General features: G+C 44.7%; 1 protein-coding gene across 1 annotated transcript in view; it reads right to left on the reverse strand.

Annotated features, from left to right (window-relative positions):
• synj1 (synaptojanin 1) overlaps positions 1 to 12,080 on the reverse strand; it is a 132,110-nt gene that overhangs the window by 86,929 nt on the left and 33,101 nt on the right. Inside the window, 2 exon segments of the mRNA XM_052520222.1 lie at positions 459 to 555; positions 4,276 to 4,337. Of these exon segments, the coding sequence (XP_052376182.1) occupies positions 459 to 555; positions 4,276 to 4,337 (159 nt within the window).

The raw sequence follows: 12,080 nt of genomic DNA on the forward strand, positions 1-12,080 counted from the left end.
AGTATCTGGAGTGCTTTGTTGATTGGGGTTGGGGTTATAGTATCTGGAGTGCTTTGTTGATTGGGGTTGGGGTTATAGTAAGGTTAGATGTATCTGGAGTGCTTTGTTGAGCATGTGTTCTCCCTACTTCATGCTGAACAGGTTAGGGTCAGGAGGGTTAGGGGTTAAGGGTTATAGGAGGAGTTCGGGGTTAAGGGTTATAGGAAGAGTTCGGGGTTAAGGGTTATAGGAAGAGTTCGGGGTTAAGGGTTATAGGAAGAGTTCGGGGTTAAGGGTTGTAGGGGTTAAGGTTATAGGAAGAGTTCGGGGTTAAGGGTTGTAGGGGTTAAGGGTTATAGGAGGAGTTCGGGGTTAAGGGTTATAGGAAGAGTTCGGGGTTAAGGGTTGTAGGGGTTAAGGGTTATAGGAGGAGTTCAGGGTTAAGGTTTATAGGAGGGGTTATAGGAGGGGTTATGTACCTGGAATGCTTTGCTGAGCATGTGTTCTCCCTCCTTCATGCCTAGCAGGTTGATGATCACCTGTTTCCCATACAGCCTCCTCAGAGCACTGAAGTGTCTGGAACACAGTCACATACACAGGTGAGATATCACCTAATACAGTCATATACACAGGTGAGATATCACCTAACACAGTCACATACACAGGTGAGATATCACCTAATACAGTCATATACACAGGTGAGATATCACCTAACACAGTCACATACACAGGTGAGATATCACCTAATACAGTCATATACACAGGTGAGATATCACCTAACACAGTCATATACACAGGTGAGATATCACTCTGGAACACAGTCACCTACACAGGTGAGATATCACTCTGGAACACAGTCACATACACAGGTGAGATATCACTGCCACAGTCATATACACAGGTGAGATATCACTCTGGAACACAGTCACCTACACAGGTGAGATATCACTCTGGAACACAGTCACATACACAGGTGAGATATCACTGCCACAGTCATATACACAGGTGAGATATCACTCTGGAACACAGTCACCTACACAGGTGAGATATCACTCTGGAACACAGTCACCTACACAGGTGAGATATCACTCTGGAACACAGTCACCTACACAGGTGAGATATCACTCTGGAACACAGTCACCTACACAGGTGAGATATCACTCTGGAACACAGTCACCTACACAGGTGAGATATCACTCTGGAACACAGTCACCTACACAGGTGAGATATCACTCTGGAACACAGTCACCTACACAGGTGAGATATCACTCTGGAACACAGTCACCTACACAGGTGAGATATCACTCTGGAATACAGTCACCTACACAGGTGAGATATCACTCTGGAACACAGTCACATACACAGGTGAGATATCACTCTGCAACACAGTCACATACACAGGTGAGATATCACTCTGGAATACAGTCACCTACACAGGTGAGATATCACTCTGGAACACAGTCATATACACAGGTGAGATATCACTCTGGAACACAGTCACCTACACAGGTGAGATATCACTCTGGAACACAGTCACATACACAGGTGAGATATCACCTAACACAGTCATATACACAGGTGAGATATCACTCTGGAACACAGTCACCTACACAGGTGAGATATCACTCTGCAACACAGTCACATACACAGATGAGATGTCACTGCCACAGTCACATACACAGATGAGATATCACTCCCACAGACACAGCCCCCCACCCCGCCCCACAGACAGAAGACCCCACACAGTCACATACACAGATGAGATGTCACTGCCACAGTCACACAGAAGACCCCCACAGACACAGTCCCACTCAGACAGAAGACCCCACTACAGAGAAGTCCCACTCAGACAGAAGACCCCACTACAGAGAAGTCCCACTCAGACAGAAGACCCCACTACAGAGAAGTCCCACTCAGACAGGGGATATTACAGGTGTAGGTAATGGTTTGCAGTCATGGTAACAACCACCTTGTACACTGAACACAAATATAAAACACAACATGCAACAATTTCAAAGATTTTACTGAGTTACATTTCATATACGGAAATCAGTCAATTTAAATGATTTCATGAGGCTCTAATCTATGGATTTCCCGACTGGGGTTACAGATATACATATGTTGGTTATGATGATGGTAGTGGATGAATGGCACGACAATGGGCCTCAGGATCTCGTCACAATATTTAAGTGTTTTCGTTGTCCGTAGCTTATGCCTGCCCATACCATAACCCCAGAGCAGGGTACCGCTCGCCCACACGGCCCCATACACACAGTCTGCCACCTGCCCGGTACAGTTGGAATCCATGAAGAGCACTCTTCTCCGTCGAAAGTAGCATTTTCCCCACTGAAGTCAGTTACAACGTGAAACTGAAGTCAGTTACAACGTGAAACTGCAGTCAGGTGAGCTTCCCTGGTGAGGATGACGAGCAAGCAGGTGAGCTTCCCTGGTGAGGATGAAGAGCACGCAGGTGAGCTTCCCTGGTGAGGATGACGAGCACGCAGGTGAGCTTCCCTGGTGAGGACGACGAGCACGCAGGTGAGCTTCCCTGGTGAGGACGATGAGCACGCAGGTCAGCTTCCCTGGTGAGGATGATGAGCACGCAGGTCAGCTTCCCTGGTGAGGACGATGAGCACGCAGGTCAGCTTCCGTGGTGAGGACGATGAGCACGCAGGTCAGCTTCCGTGGTGAGGATGACGAGCACGCAGGTGAGCTTCCCTGAGACGATTTCTGACAGTTTGTGTAGAAATTCTTCATTTGTGCACAACCCACAGTTTCATCAGCTGTCCGGGTGGCAGATCTCAGATGATCCCGCAGGGGAAGAAGTCGGATGTGGAGGTCCTGGGTTGGCGTGGTTACACGTGGTCTGCGGTTGTGAGGCTGGTTGTACGTACTGCCACATTCTCTAAAACAAGGTTGGAGGCGGATTATGGTAGAGAAATGAACATTACATTAACTGGCAACAGCTCTGGTGGACATTCCTGCAGTCAGCACGCCAACTGAACGCTCCCTCAAAACTTGAGACATCGGTGGCTTTGCTTTGTGTGACAAAACTTCACATTTTAGAGTGGCCTTTTATTGTCCCCAGCACAAGGTGCACCTGTGTAATGATCATGCTGTTTTATCAGCTTTTTTTATATGAAACACCTGTCAGGTGGATGGATTATCTTGGAAAATGAGAAATACTCACTAACAGGGATGTAAAACAAATGTGGGCACAACATTTGAGAGCAAATACGCTTTTTGTACATTTGGAAAAAATTTCTGGGAACTTTTATTTCAGCTCATGAGACATGTTACACATTTAGATCCTACTGCAGCCTTGCTAATGTCAACAAGACTAGAGTTTAATGTCTCTCTCTCTCTCTCTGTGACCTAGTAGAAGTAGACAGACACCTATTCCCTCTGTCTCCTCTATCCCCAATATGACTCTGGTCCAAAGTCTGCCCTATCCCCAATATGACTCTATGACTCTGGTCTCTGCCTCTCTATCCCCAATATGACTCTGGTCCAGAGTCTCACTATCCCCAATATGACTCTGGTCTCTGCTCTATCCCCAATATGACTCTGGTCTCTCACTATCCCCAATATGACTCTGGTCTCTGTGTGTGACCTAGTCCCCAATAGACAGACACTGGTCCCTCTGTAGTGCACTATCCCCAATATGACTCTGGTCCAAAGTAGTGCCCTATCCCCAATATGACTCTATGACTCTGGTCCAGAGTAGTGCCCTATCCCCAATATGACTCTGGTCCAGAGTAGTGCACTATCCCCAATATGACTCTGGTCCAGGGTAGTGCCCTATCCCCAATATGACTCTATGACTCTGGTCCAAAGTAGTGCACTATCCCCAATATGACTCTGGTCCAGAGTAGTGCCCTATCCCCAATATGACTCTGGTCCAAAGTAGTGCACTATCCCCAATATGACTCTGGTCCAGAGTAGTGCCCTATCCCCAATATGACTCTGGTCCAGAGTAGTGCCCTATCCCCAATATGACTCTGGTCCAGAGTAGTGCCCTATCCCCAATATGACTCTGGTCCAGAGTAGTGCCCTATCCCCAATATGACTCTGGTCCAGAGTAGTGCCCTATCCCCAATATGACTCTGGTCCAGAGTAGTGCCCTATAGAAGGATCATAGGATGTCATTTAGGATGCACACAGTGTCCAGTCTTATCTGGTGGCCCAGAACTTTCCTTTCAACCAACTGCATCAGTATAAAGCTCATCATCTTGGGGAAAGAGGGGTGTCTCCTCTCACTACTGTAAAGTTTACACAGCTAACAAGACTAATTACCTCTCAAAAGCCGGTGCGTTGGCCTCGTACCCTCTGGAGAGCTTGACACGATGAGAGCCCACCTTTAGGAGAGAGAGAGACAGGGAGAGAGAGAGAGACAGGGAGACAGAGAGAGAGACAGAGAGAGAGACAGAGAGACAGACAGAGAGAGAGACAGAGAGAGAGACAGAAGAGAGACAGAAGAGAGACAGAAGAGACAGACGAGAGAGAGAGACAGAAGAGAGAGAGAGACAGGGAAGAGAGAGACAGAGAGAGAGAGGGAGAGAGGGAGGGAGAGAGAGAGAGAGAGAGGGAGAGAGAGAGGGAGAGAGAGAGAGAGAGAGAGAGAGAGAGAGAGAGAGAGAGAGAGAGAGAGAGACAGGGAGAGAGACAGGGAGAGAGAGAGACAGGGAGGAGAGAGAGAGAGACAGGGAGAGAGAGAGACAAGGAGAGAGACAGGGAGAGAAAGAGGGTGAGAGAGAAAGACAGCAGGGTCATGTGGTCATCCTCTGTAGTACCCAGATACACCCATCACTAGGGAGTCGAATGAACACACTAAGGTTATTATCGTAAACAAAAACTAAATCATAAAAAAAAATTAACTATTCAGTACAATGAATTAAAATATTTAACAAACCTGTTTGAGAGACTAAAACTTTACTTCAACTATTATATTAGACTCAAAACGAGAGGTCGATTTCAAATTTACTTAATCGGTAAATTGGCCTTTTCGGTCGGCAATTATGGCCGATTACATTGCAATCCACGAGGAAACTGTGTGGCAGGCTGACCACCTGTTACGCGAGTGCAGCGTCAAAAGGACCTTGGCGAGTTGCTAGCTAGCATTAAACTTATCTTGTAAAAAACTATCAATCTTCACATAATCACTAGTTAACTACACATGGTTGATGATATTACTAGGTTAACTAGCTTGTCCTGCGTTGTATATAATCAATGCGATGCCTTTTCTTTTGTCATCGAATCACAGCCTAATTCAACTTCGCCAAACGGGTGATGATTTAACAAAAGCGCATTCGCGAAAAAAGCACATTCGTTGTACGAATGTACCCAACCATAAACATCAATGCCTTTCTTAAAATCAATACACAGAACTATATATATATTTTTAAACCTGCATATTTAGTTAAATAAATGCATGTTAGCAGGCAATATTAACCAGGGATATTGTGTCAATTGTCTTGCGTTTCAGTGCAAGCAGAGTCAGGGTAATAATGCAGCAGTTTGGGCCACCTGGCTCGTTGCGAACGGTTTCTCTTCCTAACAAAGTCAATCATTAATTTGCCAGAATTTTACATAATTGTCAAAACAACATAAAAAAAAAAAGACATGGTATCTAGAACAAGATTTTTTTTTAAACGAGCTGAAACAAGCCACCTATGATTCCCCCATATGGCTGCTGCTTTTCTCCTAGCAATCTGGCCGTCCAGAATCATTATCCTTCTGCCTCTGAGATGAGCAAGTAGCATTTGGTCTATGGGGTATTCATGGAAAAGCATTCCAGCTGGTTGAGAGGATGCCAAGATGAAGTGTGCAAAGCTGTTCATCAAAGCAAAAGAGTGGCTACTTTCGAAGAATCTCAAATATAAAAATATATTTTGATTTGTTAAACACTGTTTTGGTTACTACATGATTCCATATGTGTTATTTTATAGTTTTGATGTCTTCACTATTATTATTCTACAATGTAAAAAAATAAAGAAAAACCATTGAATGAGTGCATGTGTCCAAACTGTTGATTGGTTGATTGTATATTCACATCTTTAAATCAGGTTACAGACCAGTTAACGAGACCTAAGACCTCTAGACTTAGTGAGTGCAACAATATTAGCTGGCTAGTTATTGGTTTAGTAACAGATGCTAGCAGTGTACTATATATATATATATATATATATATATAGGGAAAAGGGTGGCATCGGGCTCTGGTCTAAAGTAGTGCACAATATAGGGAATAGGTTGGCATCGGGCTCTGGTCCAAAGTAGTGCACAATATAGGGAATAGGTTGGCATCGGGCTCTGGTCCAAAGTAGTGCACAATATAGGGAATAGGTTGGCATCGGGCTCTGGTCCAAAGTAGTGCACAATATAGGGAATAGGTTGGCATCGGGCTCTGGTCTAAAGTAGTGCACTATATAGGGAATAGGGTGCCATGGGGCTCTGGTCTAAAGTAGTGCACTATATAGTGAATAGGGTGCCATGGGGCTCTGGTCTAAAGTAGTGCACTATATAGGGAATAGTGTGCCATAGGGCTCTGGTCTAAAGTAGTGCACTATATAGGGAATAGGGTGGCATTTCAGCCTGGGTGTCTGTCACGGACAGAGGGACTGGCGTGTCCTAAACAGGGGGAGGAAGCAGTCCTCCATTGTCCTGGTGTCTGTCAGAATCCGCATGCTCTCTCTCTGGCTCCGCCTCAATCTGTCCATCTGTCTCAATCTGTCCATCTGTCCGTTTCTACCTTACTGGCCTCTCTTTCCTCCTCTCATTTTTTGCACAGACTGAGTCACACTGAGTGAGTCACAGACGCAGCTAAGTACACACACACCTCATGCTCTCACTCCACACACACACACACCTCACGCTCTCACTCCACACACACACCTCACACTCTCACACACACACAGGCGCACACACCTCACACCTCTCCACACACACACACACACACACACACACACACACACACACACACACACACACACACACACACACACACACACACACACACACACACAGAAGGGATATTGGTAAATGCTCCTTGAGGCTCTGTCTCCCCCCACTACGGGCCTCAGCCTGTTTCCCCCTCAGCCTCCTCCGTCAAATCAACACCATCCGTCCTCTCCCCTTTGCCTCAGGTAGGTGTACCTGAACATATGACTGTTTGTGTGTGTGATTTATCACCACCCATGTTCACAGTCATGCAGCTAGCCTGGGCATTACATCACCCTCTGCCTGTCCTCACAGTGCTTATTACAAGTCCCACTCCAGCTATTATTTTCCTGTTGAAATACAATACTCCAAGTACAAATACAGTCAAGTACACACACATAAGGGTAAAAAAAATATATATATATATGTTTTGAGCAAAATAGATGTTTTTTGTTTGTTTGTTGTTTTGTGACACAGGTGCAGAATTCAAGGTTTGGCCATTGAAGGAGGAGGTCTGACTGTGAGTAAAACAATAGCGAATAAATTGAACACCTGGACAACCTATTGAGATGAGCCTCTTCAGTCAGTCTGCCAATACACACGCTTCTAGGGAGGCTAGAGGTCTTGAATAATTAATGTGTTACACAGAGGTTACCGTTACATTCTACAGGCCTAGAAACTGCACAGGACACACAGCCATGGTTTACTATACAGCCATGGTTTACTACACAGCCATGGTTTACTATACAGCCATGGTTTACTACACAGCCATGGTTTACTACACAGCCATGGTTTACTATACAGCCATGGTTTACTATACAGCCATGGTTTACTACACAGCCATGGTTTACTGCCCACAGCCATGATTTACTACACAGCCATGGTTTACTACACAGCCATGGTTTACTACACAGCCATGGTTTACTACACAGCCATGGTTTACTGCCCACAGCCATGGTTTACTGCCCACAGCCATGGTTTACTACACAGCCATGGTTTACTACACAGCCATGGTTTACTGCCCACAGCCATGGTTTACTGCCCACAGCCATGGTTTACTACACAGCCATGGTTTACTACACAGCCATGGTTTACTACACAGCCATGGTTTACTACACAGCCATGGTTTACTACACAGCCATGGTTTACTACACAGCCATGGTTTACTATACAGCCATGGTTTACTACACAGCCATGGTTTACTGCCCACAGCCATGGTTTACTACACAGCCATGGTTTACTACACAGCCATGGTTTACTACACAGCCATGGTTTACTACACAGCCATGGTTTACTATACAGCCATGGTTTACTGTACAGCCATGGTTTACTGTACAGCCATGGTTTACTATACAGCCATGGTTTACTGTACAGCCATGGTTTACTGTACAGCCATGGTTTACTGTACAGCCATGGTTTACTGTACAGCCATGGTTTACTGTACAGCCATGGTTTACTATACAGCCATGGTTTACTATACAGCCATGGTTTACTACACAGCCATGGTTTACTATACAGCCATGGTTTACTACACAGCCATGGTTTACTACACAGCCATGGTTTACTATACAGCCATGGTTTACTACACAGCCATGGTTTACTACACAGCCATGGTTTACTACACAGCCATGGTTTACTATACAGCCATGGTTTACTACACAGCCATGGTTTACTACACAGCCATGGTTTACTACACAGCCATGGTTTACTATACAGCCATGGTTTACTACACAGCCATGGTTTACTACACAGCCATGGTTTACTATACAGCCATGGTTTACTATACAGCCATGGTTTACTGCCCACAGCCATGGTTTACTACACAGCCATGGTTTACTATACAGCCATGGTTTACTACACAGCCATGGTTTACTATACAGCCATGGTTTACTATACAGCCATGGTTTACTGCCCACAGCCATGGTTTACTACACAGCCATGGTTTACTATACAGCCATGGTTTACTACACAGCCATGGTTTACTACACAGCCATGGTTTACTACACAGCCATGGTTTACTATACAGCCATGGTTTACTATACGCCATGGTTTACTACACAGCCATGGTTTACTACACAGCCATGGTTTACTACACAGCCATGGTTTACTACACAGCCATGGTTTACTACACAGCCATGGTTTACTACACAGCCATGGTTTACTACACAGCCATGGTTTACTACACAGCCATGGTTTACTATACAGCCATGGTTTACTACACAGCCATGGTTTACTATACAGCCATGGTTTACTATACAGCCATGGTTTACTGCCCACAGCCATGGTTTACTACACAGCCATGGTTTACTATACAGCCATGGTTTACTATACAGCCATGGTTTACTACAGCCATGGTTTACTACACAGCCATGGTTTACTATACAGCCATGGTTTACTATACAGCCATGGTTTACTACACAGCCATGGTTTACTACACAGCCATGGTTTACTACACAGCCATGGTTTACTACACAGCCATGGTTTACTATACAGCCATGGTTTACTACACAGCCATGGTTTACTATACAGCCATGGTTTACTATACAGCCATGGTTTACTACACAGCCATGGTTTACTATACAGCCATGGTTTACTACACAGCCATGGTTTACTACACAGCCATGGTTTACTACACAGCCATGGTTTACTATACAGCCATGGTTTACTATACAGCCATGGTTTACTACACAGCCATGGTTTACTACACAGCCATGGTTTACTACACAGCCATGGTTTACTATACAGCCATGGTTTACTACACAGCCATGGTTTACTATACAGCCATGGTTTACTATACAGCCATGGTTTACTGCCCACAGCCATGGTTTACTACACAGCCATGGTTTACTATACAGCCATGGTTTACTATACAGCCATGGTTTACTACACAGCCATGGTTTACTACACAGCCATGGTTTACTATACGCCATGGTTTACTACACAGCCATGGTTTACTACACAGCCATGGTTTACTACACAGCCATGGTTTACTATACAGCCATGGTTTACTACACAGCCATGGTTTACTACACAGCCATGGTTTACTACACAGCCATGGTTTACTACACAGCCATGGTTTACTACACAGCCATGGTTTACTACACAGCCATGGTTTACTATACAGCCATGGTTTACTATACAGCCATGGTTTACTATCCACAGCCATGGTTTACTGCCCACAGCCATGGTTTACTGCCCACAGCCATGGTTTACTGCCCACAGCCATGGTTTACTATACAGCCATGGTTTACTATACAGCCATGGTTTACTATACAGCCATGGTTTACTATACAGCCATGGTTTACTATACAGCCATGGTTTACTGCCCACAGCCATGGTTTACTATACAGCCATGGTTTACTGCCCACAGCCATGGTTTACTATACAGCCATGGTTTACTGCCCACAGCCATGCTGCTGGAGACTTCACTGAGACTTTTGTTTTGCTGCTACTAGAAACCTGTCCAGGGGATGTTCTTGTACATCAAACTGCCTCACGCTACAGAAACAGGAGATGGGCTCCTGCCCTGTGGGCCGTTCTGGCTCGGACAAGGCTACTTACAACTTACTACCAAAGTAACCTTGTCCCCTGGCTAAATTGCCAGAGAGACAGCTGATGGATGGGATTACTACCAAAGCCTCTTCCGGTAGCCTGGTGGTTCAGCCTGTTTTTATCAGCCAACTCCTCTCGGTGTCCATTCATTGTTATGTAATGGCTTGTCTACCATAGAAGAAGGTGTCTCTCTGTATGGCTTGTCTACCATAGAAGAAGGTGTCTCTCTGTATGGCTTGTCTACCATAGAAGAAGGTGTCTCTCTGTATGGCTTGTCTACCATAGAAGAAGTTGTCTCTCTGTATGGCTTGTCTACCATAGAAGAAGGTGTCTCTCTGTATGGCTTGTCTACCATAGAAGAAGGTGTCTCTCTGTATGGCTTGTCTACCATAGAAGAAGGTGTCTCTCTGTATGGCTTGTCTACCATAGAAGAAGGTGTCTCTCTGTATGGCTTGTCTACCATAGAAGAAGGTGTCTCTCTGTATGGCTTGTCTACCATAGAAGAAGGTGTCTCTCTGTATGGCTTGTCTACCATAGAAGAAGTTGTCTCTCTGTATGGCTTGTCTACCATAGAAGAAGGTGTCTCTCTGTATGGCTTGTCTACCATAGAAGAAGCTGTCTCTCTGTATGGCTTGTCTACCATAGAAGAAGCTGTCTCTCTGTATGGCTTGTCTACCATAGAAGAAGTTGTCTCTCTGTATGGCTTGTCTACCATAGAAGAAGCTGTCTCTCTGTATGGCTTGTCTACCATAGAAGAAGCTGTCTCCATGTGTGACTCATCTACCATAGAAGAAGCTGTCTCTCTGTGTGACTCATCTACCATAGAAGAAGCTGTCTCCATGTGTGACTCATCTACCATAGAAGAAGCTGTCTCTCTGTATGGCTCGTCTACCATAGAAGAAGCTGTCTCCATGTGTGACTCATCTACCATAGAAGAAGCTGTCTCTCTGTATGGCTCGTCTACCATAGAAGAAGCTGTCTCTCTGTGTGACTCATCTACCATAGAAGAAGTTGTGAAACCCCTCCAGTCTCCTCCTCACATACAGAGCCTTCAGAAAGTATTCATAGCCCTTGACTTACTCCACATTTTGTTGTTACAGCCTGAATTCAAAATGGATTAATTACATTTTCTCACGACCCTATCGTCACACAATACTTCATAATGACGTCACAATACTCCACAATGACGTCACAATACTCCACAATGACGTCACAATACTCCACACTGACGTCACAATACTCCACAATGACGTCACAATATTCCACACTGACGTCACAATATTCCATAATGACGTCACAATACTCCATAATGAAGTAATAATTGTACATTTATTGAAAATGAAATTCAGAAATACCTCATATCCATAAGTATTCACACGCCTGAGTCTATACTTGTAGAAGCACCTTTGGCAGCGATTACAGCTGTCTCTTTCTGGCTGAGTCTCTAAGAGCTTTTCACACCTGGATTGTGCAACATTTGCCCATTATTCTTTTCTAAAATCTTCAAACTCTTGTCAAATTGCTTGTTGATCATTGCTAGACAACCATTTTTCAGGTCTTATCATAGATTTATGTAAAAACTGCAAAAATAAAAAAATTGTAACAAACTATTG

The sequence above is a fragment of the Oncorhynchus keta genome, chromosome 6 (assembly GCF_023373465.1).
Source record: "Oncorhynchus keta strain PuntledgeMale-10-30-2019 chromosome 6, Oket_V2, whole genome shotgun sequence".
Classification (NCBI taxonomy): Eukaryota; Metazoa; Chordata; class Actinopteri; order Salmoniformes; family Salmonidae; genus Oncorhynchus; species Oncorhynchus keta.